Consider the following 17,200-nt stretch of genomic DNA (forward strand, 5'->3'; position numbering starts at 1 on the left):
TTAACTGCCATTTTCCTTCTTCCTAGCACTTGTGAAATGTTGGCACTGCCTTGTTTAACTGCCATTTTCCTTCTTCCTAGCACTTGTGAAATGTTGGCACTGCCTTGTTTAACTGCCATTCCCTTCTTCCTAGCACTTGGGAAATGTTGGCACTGCCTTGTTTAACTGCCATTCCCTTCTTCCTAGCACTTGTGAAATGTTGGCACTGCCTTGTTTAACTGCCATTCCCTTCTTCCTAGCACTTGTGAAATGTTGGCACTGCCTTGTTTAACTGCCATTCCCTTCTTCCTAGCACTTGTGAAATGTTGGCACTGCCTTGTTTAACTGCCATACCCTTCTTCCTAGCACTTGTGAAATGTTGGCACTGCCTTGTTTAACTGCCATTTCCTTCTTCCTAGCACTTGTGAAATGTTGGCACTTAGGAAATGGTAGCACCAGTGCCTGCCCCTGACACTAGTGCCATCCCCAAGGCTGCATCTGAATTTATATGCAGTTGATTTGGGGAAAAGCCAGAATCTAATTGACTAATTAATCAGTTAAGCAATCAGGGATCAAAGTAAGCAGGCTGTGAGACTTTTACAAGCACCAGAACCAAGTTTTGGGGCTGTAAAAATATCTCTTGCTCACTGAGGAGTGGGACACAGATGTGAGTTTGACACAGCTATCACTAGTACTAAATCAAGGTAGGCCTAACAGAAAATGTTATTGGCATAGCAGATACACGGATGGGAATTACCATTAATAAAGAGGCTGCAATATAGTGGGTTATATGGCAGTATACAGCAGAGGGATACACAGATGAGAATTACCATTAATAAAGAGGCCCTGTGCTGGTCGCATAGAGACTCTGGGCAGAAGGGCTAATGGGTATGTTGTCTCTTCAATCAAAGGTAACATTCATCTACCGTTACCTACGTTAATTGAATGGGATGAAATCCCTAATAAAAGGGAGGAGTTTCCTACACCAGAAACTGCATACCTCCATTCCCACTTACAGGAACAGTAACACCAAAAAATGAAAGAGTTTTAAAGTAAATGAAATATAATGTACTGTTGCCCTGCACTGGTAAAAGTTGTGTGTTTGCTACAGAAACCCTACTATAGTTTATATAAATACCCCGCTGTGTAGCCCCGGGGGCAGCCATTCCTGCACTGGTACAGCTGGGGTGTTTGCTACAGAAACCCTACTATAGTTTATATAAATACCCCGCTGTGTAGCCCCGGGGGCAGCCATTCCTGCACCGGTACAGCTGGGGTGTTTGCTACAGAAACCCTACTATAGTTTATATAGATACCCTGCTGTGTAGCCCCGGGGGCAGCCATTCAAGCTGGAAAAAAGGAGAAAAGGCACAGGTTACATAGCAGATAACAGATAAGTTCTGTAGAATACAATAGTGTTTTATCTGTTATCTGCTATGTGCCTGTGCCTTTTCTCCTTTGAATGGCTGCCCCCATGGCTGCATAGCTGCATTCTTTATATAAACCATAGTAGTGTTTCTGAGGCAAAACACCAGTTGTACCAGTGCAGGGCAGCAGTACATTATATTGGAATTTCTTTCATACTCTTGAATTTTTTGATGTTACTGTTCCTTTAAGGCACCTGGCCAACCAAATTCCTGCCATTGACAAGGATGCTGAAATCCTGCTCTTGTTTGGTAGAGACATTCTTAGGGTCCATAAGGTACTTCAACAGTGCAATGGACCTCATGAAGCTGCCTATGCACAAGGACTTGACTTAGGCTGGGAAATAGTGGGGGATGTGTGCCTTGACAAAATGGCAGGCCGTCTGAAGTAGACTCCTTAAAAACCCATGTATTGAGAAGCGGACGCACCACTTCTGGCACCACAACAATGACATCAACAGTGAAGTAATAGAATATCACATGAAAGTGCATGTGTTTGGTAACAGTTCATCACCTGATGTTGCAACATATGGACTAAGAAGGACTGCTCACGAGGGTGAATATGAGTATGGTGCAGATGCACGGCACTTTGTAGAAAGAGACTTCATGGCCTAAAATCTTTACCAACAGATGAAGAGGCTATCAACCTGCTCAAGAGGACAAAGCATGCTCTCTGAGGCTAACCTGAGGCTAACAATAAGATTGCTGCCGTAATGAAAGCCTTTCAAACTGACGATCATGCCACAGAATTTAATGACTTAAATTTGGGAATAGACAAACCACCCATTCAGAGAAGCCTTGGCTTAAGATTGGACTTATCGAATGACATATTTGGCTTCCAGGTTACCACCACAGACAAACCATTTACAAGGCATGGTGTCCTGTCCATCGTGAACAGCCTGAATGACCCACCGGGGTTTGTAGTACCCATCACCATACAAGGTAAATCTTTATTAAGACAGCTATCAGAGACTGTTAAAGACTGTGGGACTAACTTTACTGGAGCCTACAGAGAGCTACAGTTTGACACTAAGCCTGTCAAAGACTATTTAGCCAGTAATGGTTGCACATGGATCTTCAATCCTCCTCATTCTTCCCACATAGGTGGATCTTGGGAAAGAATGATAGGCATCATGCATAGAACATTGGACTCCATGTTGATGGGCTTGAATTCCACAAGGCTCACTCATGAGATCCTTACTACATTCCTTGCAGAAGTGTCTGCCATAATCAATGCAAGACCTCTAGTTCCAGTGTCCAGATCCAGAATTTCCAGTCATCCTTATCCCAGCCACTCTTCTCACCCAGAAAACTGGGAATGCTCCTGTTCCACCTGGTGACTTTGCAGCAGGGAACCTCTACCAGAGTCAGTGGAAGCATGTGCAACACCTGGCCAACTACTTCTGGAACAGATGGAAGTAGGAATACCTCACTCTTTTGCAAGGATGCAGAAAATGCCAAAGACTGACTCCTAATCTACAGGTAGGAGACCTTGTCCTACTAAAACACCAACAAGCTCAGAGGATCGATTGGCCATTGGGACTTATTACAAAGATTATTCCTAGTGATGATGGTAAGGTACGTAAGGTGGAAGTGAGAGTTGCCAAGGGTGGTACCACAAAGACTCAGTCGTCCCATCACTGAACTTATACTGCTCTTACCTTTTGAGCATTGAACTCTTAATTTGCTTTGAATATGTAAGTAAGAGACTTCCATTGATAGCCAAGGGAACCTGCTATGGACATACAGTTTACAATGCCATGTTTGTTGCACTACATGCTTGTTTCTTTTCTTTGTCTTTCAGGTTACAGGAAAGATCTTCAAGCAAAATTGCACTAATGTTATTTTGCACTTCCATAACTGCCATTATGTTTATAATATAGGGGTATCTAAAGATACCAGTCGGGGAGTGTGCTGCCCCAGCAGTTAATATGTGTGTATTATGTTTAAAGTTAATGGTTTATATGCAGATACATTGTTACACTGCCACCTAGTGACCAAGGTTGTATTGCAAGTTGTTTATTTCTAAGTCTGACCCTCCCATTCCCCTTCCTTATATGTGATGTCAGTTCCTCCCATCATGCCATTCCTGTTCCTGCTTTCCCTGTGAGGAGTTACTCCAGGGGTTAGGAAAGCAATATTCTTTTTGACCTCCAGCATTTGTCCATCCACCCCAACATTTGTTCACCCACAACAAATAAAGAACCCTTTGTGGATTCCAAGTGTCAGTGAGTTCTGCTCTCTGGCACAGATTGCCCACAGTGGTTGTGCCCAGCTCCATACAGGCCCAGGGAGAGGGGTCTCAGGGGAAACTCAGCCATTATCACAGCAACTGGAGTCAGAATTTCTACCAACCATCCAACAGCAAAGTTCACTTTCACTGTCACTCGGTTCTGGTGCATAATAATAATTGGCATTAGGGATGCACCAAATCCAGGATTCGGTTCAGGTTTCGGCCAAGATTCAACCTTTTTAAGCAGGATCCATATGTAGCCAAATCCTATGGCCAAACTGAATCCAAATCTTTAAAATTAAAATCACATGACTTTACGGCACATAAACACAGAAGTTGGATTTGGATTCATTGGTTCCATGTTATTCATTCCTCTCTGTCATTTGCTCACAGGCTCAGGGTCCGGGGACTCTTCTGAGGCCGAATATAAGGAGAACAGTTCTGAAAAGGACTGTAATAAAATCAAGATTAAAGTAGAAGGAAAGGCTAGTAAAGATTTAATCCCAAGCTGCAGGCATACCCTCAGTTCTCTCAATATTGCCCTTAAATCTCCCCATATTTCTCCCGTTCAGATGATCAGAAGCCTCATAGGAAAAAAAATGCTGAGCTGTGTAAAGAAAGTTCCCATAATGCCTCACTCCTGCACCGAGACCAAGACTGGTGTACATGATCAGTTTGTAAGACTATGAGGAAGCTTCCTGCTGATTGGCTCAGATCCACATTCCTAAGGGGGGAGAGTGAGTTCTTAGCATTCTAGAGATGGGGAGCAGGAGAGGGGAGAGCTGCCTGTCTCTGGCATAGGAAAACAAACAGACAACAAATCCAGTTTCTTTTGAAAGAGGACTCAGTGCAGCGTTTCTGTGAGTGCTTATGGCTGTATTTACCTTTCTGATAAAGCTACTGAGTTTGTACCTTTCCTTCTCCTTTAACACAAACACACACGCAATGTAAGGTCCAACTCATGATACAAAAATCAATGTTTATTAAGAATTAATCAGACAGATTAAATTGTGAAAATACCCATAAAAACTAAGCAATGTCTCTTAATGAAAGGCCCCTTATTATTAAATCAGTGGATAAAAGAATAGTAATTGGGATATAACTAGGATATAACTAGGCTATAACTGGGCTATAACTGGGATATAACTGGGATATAACTGGGATATAACTGGGACATAACTGGTTAATTTGGCCAGATCAGTTGCACATTGTATTTGTATACTCTATTTAGCCTTGGAGTGCTCCCACAACCCCTCATTCTAGGTGTGACAGACAGTTATGGCTATCTAGTGAGCAGCTCTTGGCTCCACCAATGATAATTAGTTTGGGACTAGAGATCCTGGGGTTTCCTTTGCCCAGAAGTAGGGACCAAGTGTACAGACTCAGGGCTAGATAGACTCGCCTGGGTTCCACTTGAAAGGAGAATCCTGAAATCTGGGGGTAACCCATTGTTCTTATGTTGCTACATATTGCGGCTGGTTGACCCTGCGGGGAGAGAGTCTAACTGACCATGTACTGTGGGTATATACAGTGGCTTGCAAAAGTATTCGGCCCCCTTGAACTTTTCCACATTTTGTCACATTACAGCCACAAACATGAATCAGTTTTATTGGAATTCCACGTGAAAGACCAATACAAAGTGGGGTACACGTGAGAAGTGGAACGAAAATCATACATGATTCCAAACATTTTTTACAAATAAATAACTGCAAAGTGGGGTGTGCGTAATTATTCAGCCCCCTGAGTCAATACTTTGTAGAACCCCCTTTTGCTGCAATTCCAGCTGCCAGGCTTTAGGGTATGTCTCTACCAGCTTTGCCCATCTACAGACTGAAATCCTTGCCCATTCTTCTTTGCAAAACAGCTCCAGCTCAGTCATGGCTTGTGGCAAACTGCAAACGGGACTTCTTATGGTTTTCTGTTAACAATGGCTTTCTTCTTGCCACTCTTCCATAAAGGCCAACTTTGTGCAGTGCACGACTAATAGTTGCCTATGGACAGATTCCCCCCCCTGAGCTGTAGATCCCTGCAGCCCCCCCAGAGTCACCATGGGCCTCTTGGCTGCATTTCTGATCAGCGCTTGTTGGGCCTGTGAGTTTAGGGGGACGGCCGTGCCTTGGTAGGGTTACAGTTGTGCCATACTCCTTCCATTTCTGAATGATCGGTGGAACAGGGCTCCGTGGGAGGTTCAAGGCTTTGGAAATCTGTTTGTAGCCTAAGCCTGCTTTAAATTTCTCAATAACTTTATCCCTGACCTGTCTGTTGTGTTCTTTGGGCTTCATGGTGTTGTTGCTCCCAATATTCCCTTAGCAACCTCTGAGGCCGTCACAGAGCAGCTGTATTTGTACTGACATTAGATTACACACAGGGGCACTCTATTTAGTCATTAGCACTCATCAGGCAATGTCTATGGGCAACTGACTGCACTCAGACCAAAGGGGGCTGAATAATTACGCACACCCCACTTTGCAGTTATTTATTTGTAAAAAATGTTTGGAATCATGTCTGATTTTCCTTCCACTTCTCACGTGTACCCCACTTTGTATTGGTCTTTCGCGTGGAATTCCAATAAAATTGATTCATGTTTGTGGCTGTAATGTGACAAAATGTGGAAAAGTTCAAGGGGGCCGAATACTTTTGCAAGCCACTGTACCTGATCTGTGCTATGAGTGAACCCTGTATTATTGTTCATTAATTACTCCTCTGTGGATAAAGTAATGAATGCTGAATGACTGCATTTTACAGTTCCATTAACAAAAATAATTGTCTATTTGTCTATCCATCTATGGTATGTACAGAACCTACTCCCACAATAATAATAATTAATTTAATATAGAATCAAAAGGCAATGCACTGATTTCTGTTAGTCCCTATGGAAGGACTTAGTAGGATTTACAATCAATTTAGAAGACATAAGGGACACAATCTGACACTGTTGGGTTAATTAGAAAAAAAAATTACAAGGCAATAAGGAATATTTCCAAATAATAAAAAAAAATAATAAAAAAAAGATATTTTTTAATCATTCCCTGAATTGGCTCCATTCTCTTTTATGCCCCATGTGGAACCTGAGGTGCCTGCGCCGGGGGTTATTCAATGCTTTTGGGTGTAGGCACAATTAGGTTTTTCCAAGCAAACAGGCAGATTGTCAGCATGCACTTGACAATCAACCTTGTGGGGCCTTACTCTTAGGGTTCCACATGGGGCATAAAAGAGAATAAAAAGAGAATTTTTGGGCGACATGCTGCCCCGCCGCATAGAAATTTTGCTCCCATAAAGAGTAATGGGGACCCCTCCCCACTGCTCCGTATGTGAATTTAAATGTCTGCGTGAGTGTGCTAAACTCTGCATTATTGCTTATTGGGAGTTGGGAGAGGGCATCACACATGGGTGCCGGGGGGGCCCGGATAAGAAACCTGCCACTGGCAAGAGGGGGACATCACTCTGAGAAGGAAAGGGGTGGTACAGAGGGATACAGGGGAGGACAATGATGGATGGAATGAAGAATTATTGAATTATTGGATTGAGGAAATTAGTGGCTGAAGGCAGATTTTCTGATAAATTCCCTGGGCGGGGCCCTAACTAATGATTCTCACACAGGCACCGTCCCCCCATACCCAGAATGCAACATGAAGGGGCTCAGTGAAGGAGGCAGTGAAGGTGTGTAAGTGCCTGCTTGGCTCACTCAACTCATAAAAGGACAGGCGTCCGGCCTCATAGTCCAATGAGATCCTGATTCTCCTGCAGGAAGGGACGTGGGGAAAGTCTCTTTCTTCCCTGTCATGTACCACTGTATAGTTATTATCCCATCTGTCCAAACACCAGGACTTGTTATTCTCCCCAATGCAGGACTGATCCCCTTCCCTCTCTATACTGGGATAGGCCACCCCTACCCTCCAGCCCCCTGATTCACTGACCTCCACTTCCCAGTAATGTCGCCCTGAGGGGAAACTCCTGGTGCTTAAAGCCTGAGGATAATCCTGAAATCTCTCTGGGGTTTGTGGGCGACGCTGGTCTGTATGTGAGTAGGAAGCAGATTTCCCATCCCCTGATACAGATACACGATTCCCAACCGTGTTTATATCCAGTACCAGCTCTGTAGCCTCCTGCCCAGGGATCCTTCCCTTTACCCCAGTCACAATCCCAGCTAAGCCTGTGAGTAATGTCTCTGAGATCCAACCCACATCCAGATCCCCTACAGCCGGGACCTTTATATCCTCTCTCTCTCTGCCCTCATTATCTGCCCCCTCAGCCCCACAAAAGGCAGCTCCATGGGATTCCCATTGTTCCTGTAGGACAGTGAGTGGATCTGCCATGTTGCACAGCTCCTCAATGTGATGGATCTTCCTGGACAGCTCGTCCTTCTTTATTTCCAGCTGTTGGATCAGCTCAGCGAGTGTGAGTGAGAGCTCCTCTTTCTGCCTGGAGATGTCACTCAGGAGTCGCTTCTCTAGGGCTTCCAGCTCTTCCCTGATGCCCCTAAACAGGGCAGTGACTCTCTCTGTCTCACCGGCTGCCGCTTCTGCCACTTCTCTCCTGCGCTCCTGCAGCCTCTGGGCTCCTCTCTCAGTCTCCTCTCTCTCTGGGCTCAGTTTCTCCAGAACTTTCCTCAGTTTCTCTTTCTTCTTCTTAGAGGCCTCACTCAGCAGCTCCACCCTGTGACCCCAGTGCTCCCCGGCCAGGCAGCAGGACACACAGATACAGGCAGAGTCCTCACAGCAGTGATACTCCAGAACCTTGTGATGTACAGAACATATTCTCCCCATAAAGGAAGCGGTGGGCTCAGTGAGTACATGTTCTGCTGACTGGCAGTGCCCCCTCAGGTGCTTATTACAAAGTGAAGCCTCACAGTGCAGACAGGATTTAGCAGCAGGTACAGGAGAGAGGAGACAGTAAGTGCAGAAGATCCCAGTCTCCCCCGGCTCTGTCTCAGTTGGACGGAACCTCTCTGCTATGTTCCCCAGAGCTCTGTTCCTGGGCAGGGCAGGGCGCTCCTGATACTCAGCTCTGCATTCAGGGCAGGAATAAGCCCCAGACCCCTCCTGGGTACCCAGCACCCCCCCAATGCAGCCCCGGCAGAAGTTATGGCCACAGGGCAGGGATACCGGATCAGTATAAATGCTCAGGCAGATGGAGCAGCTCAGCTCGTCTCTCAGATCAGCAGCCGCCATCGCTGAAATCAGGAACAAGATACAAAACTAAATGTTCCTCTCTCTCTATAACCAGTTGGATTAGTTTTATCTCCCCCTCTCGCACTGGGTGGGGCAGGTTTTTGTTTTGTTTGGACATAAGCTTTCAGTTTCCATTCTTTTATCCCCACTCATAAAACTCCAATATCAAATGAATGTAGAGTTATTACCTGTGTAGGATAAAGATGTTGCTCACCTTTACTCGCAGTCTCCATAGGATTTAGCCAGCTAGGGTTGGTCCTGATATACAACTGGGAGTGATAGATGTTTCCCATTCCAGGTTAAAGTATTTTACTGAGTTGACCAGGGGTGTCAGGATTCCATAGTCTTTAAAATAGAAGTAACCACATGTTCTGCTCTTTGGATCCCACCTGCTGGAGGATTTGGGTGGGTCTCAGAGCCCGGGGAGCATGTAGGGTCATTAGGAGAAGCAAGTGTGGGGGTTGATCTGTTTAAGCTCTGGGTGTAAGAGTCAGGATCAGTAGTTAGAGAGCAGTCAGATGCTCCAATAAGGAGAGAAGAACAAGTACTAAGGGGCTCAAACCTACAGAATTAGAGATAGAGGTACATCCCCCAACTTGGGGATTGGGCACGTTCCAGTGATTACTGTTCCACAGAGTTTCATTAATATCTGAACTGAGCAATCACTGTTAGACAATCCATCTGTAAGCTACTTGCTGAGCAAATGCCAAGTCTCAAACAACATCTGACTGGGGGTACAGGGTGTGATGAATGTAGAAGAAGAAGGGCATGTTGTTTGGCTGCTGAAACCTTCTTGCATTCAGTCCCCTTAGTAATAACCCATAATTTCTCTGATTTATGGGACAATCACTGAGTTTGCAGCGGCCCCCAGTCTGTAGCTACAGGGGACACAATCGGCAGCGCACACCATGTACTTTAACCCTTTCACTGCCAACCATAATGGTCAAAGCAGGGTTTCACTTTAGGGGGGACTTTTAGTTTTCCCAGGAAAACAATATATCATTTTTTTCAGGACAACCTAAGCTTTCAAATTTTTGTGTAATTCCAATTCTGTAACAAGATATAGGCTTCTAAATGTCTAAAAATGAAAAAAAATAATCACATTTTCCATAATATAAACACACATACTAGAAACAAAAATTATTTTATGCTCGAAAATACAACTGATTTGGAAAGTCCCATGTCTCCTGAATGTGCCAATACCAAATATATATAGTTTTATGGAGATTTGTCACTTGTATAGGTCACAAACTCCCAGCAGTAAACTACCAAATTTCCAAAGCACTGCTCAAGGCAAAAAATTCCACTAACAGAAGATTTATTCCAGAAAATTGTAAATTTTTGGAAAGAACAGATTCTGGGGAATCCAGAATAGGCACAACTGTCTGCCTGCTCCAAACTATCAAGTCGCAATGCTTTCCTAAAGTTATTGGATTTTATCAAAATTTGTGAAATTTTTTAAAAATCGCTTCAAAGCTTCCAGTCTATAGTATCTTATTTCCTACAGGTCATAAAGTAACCAAATAAAACACCCTAAATATGAACACCAGGGGTCCCCTGAACAGTTTGATGCCCAATATGTATAGGTTTAGCTAAGTATGTGGCATGTAGGGGCCCCAATGGGAACATACCCCCATATGATCTATCATTTCTGTAATTTCAGCTCCTGCAAAATCAACACATTTACATCCTTATATGTGGGATAAAGCTAGTAAAAAGTACAATCACCCCAGAAAGTCATATATTTTTGGAAAGTACACATCCCCCCGAATCTAAAATGGGTACCCATGTTTTTCTACTCTAAAGTACCAAGCCGCACAGCTTTTCTAAAGCTAGCAATTTTGATGACATTTTCAAAAATCCCCTCAAAGCTTCCACTTTGCAGCATCTTATCTCCCACATATCATTAGGTACCAAGATAAAACACCCTGAATTTGAACACCAGGGGTCCACTGAACAGTTTGATGCCCAATATGTATAGGTTTACCTAAGTATATGGCATGTAGGGGCCCCAATGGGAACATAACCCCATATGATCTATCATTTCAGCTCCTGCAAAATCAACACATTCACATCCTTTATGTGGGATAATGCTACAAAAATGTACACTCACCCCAGAAAGTACCAAGCCGTAAAGCTTTAATAAGTTTGCAGATTTTTATGATATTTCAGAAAATCATATAAAAATGTTGCAATTTGCTCCATTTATCTCTCACAATTTCTTGATAAAGATCAGATAAAGGCAAATCACCCCAAATAGGAACACCTAAAGTCACTTTGATGCCCAATATGCATAGATATACCAAAGTCTGTGGTATGTACTGACCCCAAAATGAAAATGGCGCATATGGATTTCTCGCCTGCCAACTCAACTTTTGCATACAGAGCCCCCTGACAGCATATTATGTGCCGTAACCCCCCCTAACTATACAGAGTCCCCTGTCACGTATTATATGCCGTAACACCCCCTAACTATACAGTGACCCCCAGAAAACCATATAGTTTTGGAAAGTACACATTCTGACAAATCCAAATTATTGGTTTTTATGAAATTTCAGAAAATAGCCTAAAAATTTTGCAATTTGCCGCATTTATCTCAAACAATTTCTTGTTTTCAAAGGCAAATCACCCCAAATAGGAACACCTAAGGTCTACTGAACAGTTTGATGCCCAATATGCATAGATATACCAAAGTCTGTGGTATGTACTGACCCCAAAATGAAAATAGCTCATATGGATTTCTCACCTGCCAAATAAACTTTTGCACACAGAGCCCCCTGACAGCGTATTATGTGCCATAACCCCCCTAACTATACAGAGCCCCCTGATAGCGTATTATGTGCCATAACCCCCCTAACTATACAGAGCCCCCTGTCACGTATTATGTGCCGTAACACCCCCTAACTATACAGAGACCCCCAGAAAACCATATAGTTTTGGAAAGTACACATTCTGACAAATTCAACATGGGTAAGGAGTCCTTTCTACACCAAAGTACCAATCTGCAAAGCTTTCCTAAAGTTATTGGTTTTTATGAAATTTCAGAAAATCGCCTAAAAATGTTACCGCATTTATCTCACACAATTTCTTGCGTACAAAAGCAAATCACCCCAAATAGGAACACCTAAGTGGTATGTACTGACCCCAAAATTAAAATAGTGCATATGGATTTCTCGCCTGCCAAATCAACTTTTGCACACGGAGCCCCCTGACAGCATATTATGTGCCGTAACCCCCCCTAACTATACAGAGTCCCCTGTCACGTATTATATGCCGTAACACCCCCTAACTATACAGTGACCCCCAGAAAACCATATAGTTTTGGAAAGTACACATTCTGACAAATCCAAATTATTGGTTTTTATGAAATTTCAGAAAATAGCCTAAAAATTTTGCAATTTGCCGCATTTATCTCAAACAATTTCTTGTTTTCAAAGGCAAATCACCCCAAATAGGAACACCTAAGGTCTACTGAACAGTTTGATGCCCAATATGCATAGATATACCAAAGTCTGTGGTATGTACTGACCCCAAAATGAAAATAGCTCATATGGATTTCTCACCTGCCAAATAAACTTTTGCACACAGAGCCCCCTGACAGCGTATTATGTGCCATAACCCCCCTAACTATACAGAGCCCCCTGATAGCGTATTATGTGCCATAACCCCCCTAACTATACAGAGCCCCCTGTCACGTATTATGTGCCGTAACACCCCCTAACTATACAGAGACCCCCAGAAAACCATATAGTTTTGGAAAGTACACATTCTGACAAATTCAACATGGGTAAGGAGTCCTTTCTACACCAAAGTACCAATCTGCAAAGCTTTCCTAAAGTTATTGGTTTTTATGAAATTTCAGAAAATCGCCTAAAAATGTTACCGCATTTATCTCACACAATTTCTTGCGTACAAAAGCAAATCACCCCAAATAGGAACACCTAAGTGGTATGTACTGACCCCAAAATTAAAATAGTGCATATGGATTTCTCGCCTGCCAAATCAACTTTTGCACACGGAGCCCCCTGACAGCGTATTATCTGCCATAACACCCCCTAACTATACAGAGACCCCCAGAAAACCATATAGTTTTGGAAAGTACACATTCTGATGAATTCAAAATAGGTAATGTTATTTTTGTATGCCAAAGTTACACATGGCAAAGCTATGCTAAAAACAGATCAGGAACACTAATAAAGGGATCAAAATGCAATAAAACCACAAAAATTGTGCAAATAAGTGAAACAACAAAATAAGTCACACGACAGTGTAATTAGTGGTCAGAATATCTGATCCAATAGTCACGCTGTCAAAATAAAAAGTTTTTAGGGAAAAGAAACTAAAAACGAATTGGTAAAATAAAAAAAGTGTTTGTGTATACATGTGTGTACATGTGTAAAAGTTGTGTGACAGTGTGTAAATGTGTATATTAGTGTATATAAGTGTATATAAGTGTGCAAAATGAAAAAAAACCCAAAAAGTGTTAATGTATGTAAGTGTGTGTAAGTGAGTGTGTGTATGTAAGTGTGTGTAAGTGCAAAAAAACCCCACCTTACCTGTCCTGAAGCAGGGATCGCAGTCCTGGTCCTCCTGCTGCAGACCTCATCAGTGGGCCGGCGCTTGGGGGAAAGCAGGAAGTGGGGACCAAGCAGCGATCACGATGCGATCACGTCTGCTGCTTGGAGGTCGGTCCTACGATGATCGCATCGCAGGACCAACATGACAGCCCCCTTGGCACATGCCGCTTCTGCAGAGAGAATCTTTAACTGCCAAACAACGTACGAGACATGTCGTTGGCAGTTAAAGTCTTTTCCTTCCACGACGTATCCCATATGTCGCTGGCAGGAAAACAGTTAAAGCCCCCAGCTGCTGTTTTTACATTTTTGGCTATCTAGCTAAATTGAAAACATGTTTTATTTTGCACAACCTATCTATTTACCAATTTACTTTTTCACACTGAACTCTTAAGTCACATACAGAATTTAACCCATGGGGCTGTCAAGTACATACAGATGCAGCCAGCAAGTCTTCAAATTTTGTCTCACAATGTCCAGATGCCATTTTTTGAGTGTTAAATCCTGCCTCTAGATGGTGCTAGAGTGCAATAGACCCCAAAAGGTTGGGGATCCCTGCTCTTTGCTGACTTCAGCCTTTCCCTGTGCCTGCACCTGGAGCCATTGCGCCGGCCAGGTTACAGGAACACAAAGCAGATTTCAGCAACGAAATGTGCAAGGATACATTTTGGAGCCAAAATCCACTCCATGTGCCTGCAATTGCCAATGCAATGGGTGTGGGTGCTGGCACAGGGATAGGCTGATGGGCTGATTCTCAGCTTGTCTGCAATAAGCCTAAAGGCAATAAATCAGATGGAGCAGCAAGTGGATGCAGTTCTGTAGCTGAGTAGAACAAGTGATAATGCAATTCAAAGGGAGAGATTTAACAGCAACAAGATACAAGTTGTGAAGTGAACAAGGGTAGAATGATGTGGTACAACCGGTCCATCAGGAACAAGTGTGAGTAGCTGAACAACAGGGCAACAATGTCAACATAACAGCACATTACACCAGGAAGAAAAATGGATCAGATGCTGATATTGGTCTGGGGGAAGGGCGACTACATAAGAAATACTTGAAGGTTTTAAAAAACAAATAGATTAAAAAGAGCTTAAGGCTGTAAAAGACAGGGTGGTAACTGAAAAAGAAAGAATCGTAGCAGCCTCGTCTAAATTCTACAGAATTTCCATCTTACACAAGCATTGCTCAAAAGTAATTTTTTGAAATTACAAACGGGAAAGTATGTTACATATTTGATTGAACAACAAAAGATGAAGGAAAAGAAAGAGGACGATAAGGAATTTCTCTGTAATTGGAAAATAAACAAATATACTGTCTCTGCTCTGCAGGCGTAACTCATACAAACAGAGGCCGCACATTCAACAGAATCTCAGTTTTAATTACAGTTACAGTTTTAATTACAGCCAGAAAAGGTGTTAGAGACCAAAGCACCACGTAATGCCTACACCACTCTGTTCTACCCTGGGTCACTTCAACAGAAAGCTTATACAACCCCAGGTTACTCAGGCACCAAAGAGTGAGAGATCAGACCGATCTGATTTTGCCGGATAAATGTGAGCTCATAAACATCAGTCAAGGTTTGATCTGACAAACCTATGGGAGCTCAGAAACTGCCTTAAATGAGAAACCACCAACTTTCCCAAAAATAACCAACAAAGTCAGCTGCAAGAGCCCAGCAACCTTCTGATGGAGCTAGAGTTAGCTAAGGGAGATCCTCTCCTGTCAGAACTCAGCTAAACCCAGAAGTGTTAGAGATACCATACAGCTTGCAAGTGAATAGGGCCACAGCAGGCTCAATGTGCAAGAAATAATATAATATATCTGCTCATCCATTCTCATACTTCTGCAAGTTTATCAGTGACCAAACCTGGACCAAGAATGATCCCAGCTTTAGTGAGCCAACCTTCCTGCTTTATTTTCTACAATACAGATACTAAAGAGAGGGACTGGGGGGAACAGGGTCTGTCATAACCTCTCCTGCTGACAAAACTTTCTCTGCTGGGAAACCTGAGGTCCCAACTGTCAGTGTCAAATTCACAAGAAACCTCATCCTCTTATAAATGTAGTGGGTTCAGGACAGAGCCGTGGCAGGAGCACAAAGAGTTTCTCTAGACGTATGAACAAATAAATTAGGTTGAGGAGACTGCCTCATACAGACAAAAGCAAACAAAAGGAATTCTGGGAGTGAATTCCAAACTCTTAAAAAAATCCCATTTACATGGGTTTATCCTATAGGCTACAGCTCACCCACTGGGTTTGAAGCTGAAGCCAGGACAATAGCTGATCAGATTCCCAACTACAGACCGGTTTCGCCCTTCTTGGGGGCTCATCAGTGTAGTGTAGGGTTTTCTGATCAGCTTAGGTAGAGAAACCGGTCTGTAGTTGGGAATCTGATCAGCTATTGTCCTGGCTTCAGCTTCAAACCCAGTGGGTGAGCTTCTCGTGAGTCAAAATCTCTATCTAACTGTTAGGAACTATGGGGATTCGAACATTGGACTTTGTGCTAGACGGCAAGCGCACTTGCTTAATGAGCCACAGGAGGCTCCTTGAGCTACATGGGATCAGTTGCCCTTATGTGTTCCCACCAGTTTTCCTTATGTCACAACCTATATTGTTCATCACATATGTGGCTGCTTTAATAATCACCAGACTATATAAACCCTTTCCGGGCAACACCCAGTTGCTCGATCATCGCTCCTGCTGAGCCTGGTCTTGTCACTTCCGATTCCGTGTTCCCTGCCTGGTCCCTGCCTGGTCCCTGTTTGGTTTCCCTGATTTGACTTCTGCCTGACTTCTGATTTGCTTGAACCCTGCCTGGACTGACCCCTGCCTGATTATTGGATCTGCTTGAACTCTGCCTGGACTGACCCCTGCCTGATTATTGTATCTGCTTGAACTCTGCCTGGACTGACCCCTGCCTGATTATTGTATCTGCTTGAACTCTGCCTGGACTGACCCCTGCCTGATTATAGTATCTGCTTGAACTCTGCCTGGACTGACCCCTGCCTGATTAACAGATCTGCTAGAACTCTGCCCGGACTGACCCTGCCTGATTAACGGTATTGCTTGAACCCTGCCTGGACTGACCCCTGCCTGATTATTGGATCTGCTTGAACTCTGACTGGACTGACCCCTGCCTGATTATTGGATCTGCTAGAACTCTGCCCGGACTGACCCTGCCTGATTAACAGATCTGCTAGAACTCTGCCCGGACTGACCCTGCCTGATTAACGGTATTGCTTGAACCCTGCCTGGACTGACCCCTGCCTGATTAACAGATCTGCTAGAACTCTGCCTGGACTGACCCCTGCCTGATTATTGGATCTGCTAGAACTCTGCCTGGACTGACCCCTGCCTGATTAACAGATCTGCTAGAACTCTGCCTGGACTGACCCCTGCCTGATTAACAGATCTGCTAGAACTCTGCCTGGACTGACCCCTGCCTGATTAACAGATCTGCTAGAACTCTGCCCGGACTGACCCTGCCTGATTAACGGTATTGCTTGAACTCTGCCTGGACTGACCCCTGCCTGCTTACAGATTTGCCTGTTGCCGGACTCTATCTTACCTCATCACAGGCTTGTACTTTACTTTTATTTTTGTTTTGTTTTCATTAAACTAACTTTTTCATCTCACTTGGCTGTCTGGCCCTTTAAGGGAGTTCTGGGGGTTATCTGTACATAGGCTCCTACCTGCTGGTCTCTCGCCAGAGGCCAGGCCTGACACTAACTCAAAAGGGGAATTCAATGCTGATTATAATGATAACTCAAGAGCTAATACTTCCCACATTTCCAAAAAAGTCAGTCCATTTATTAAAAG

At 43.7% G+C, this 17,200-nt stretch overlaps 1 protein-coding gene across 1 annotated transcript; it reads right to left on the bottom strand.

The window, feature by feature from the left end:
• Nucleotides 1-6,228: 6,228 nt before the first annotated feature.
• Nucleotides 6,229-8,810, bottom strand: LOC116408365 (E3 ubiquitin-protein ligase TRIM7-like). Its single transcript, XM_031895138.1, has one exon. The coding sequence runs from the start codon at nucleotides 8,805-8,807 to the stop codon at nucleotides 7,215-7,217; it is 1,593 nt and encodes a 530-aa protein (XP_031750998.1). The 5' UTR covers nucleotides 8,808-8,810; the 3' UTR covers nucleotides 6,229-7,214.
• Between the last annotated feature and the right edge of the window lie 8,390 nt (nucleotides 8,811-17,200).

This window comes from Xenopus tropicalis, chromosome 1, assembly GCF_000004195.4.
Source record: "Xenopus tropicalis strain Nigerian chromosome 1, UCB_Xtro_10.0, whole genome shotgun sequence".
NCBI classification, from domain to species: domain Eukaryota; kingdom Metazoa; phylum Chordata; class Amphibia; order Anura; family Pipidae; genus Xenopus; species Xenopus tropicalis.

Excerpts from the sequence above, each read along its gene's own strand:
- LOC116408365 (XM_031895138.1), bottom strand. The coding sequence starts at position 8,807 with ATGGCGGCTGCTGATCTGAGAGACGAGCTGAGCTGCTCCATCTGCCTG.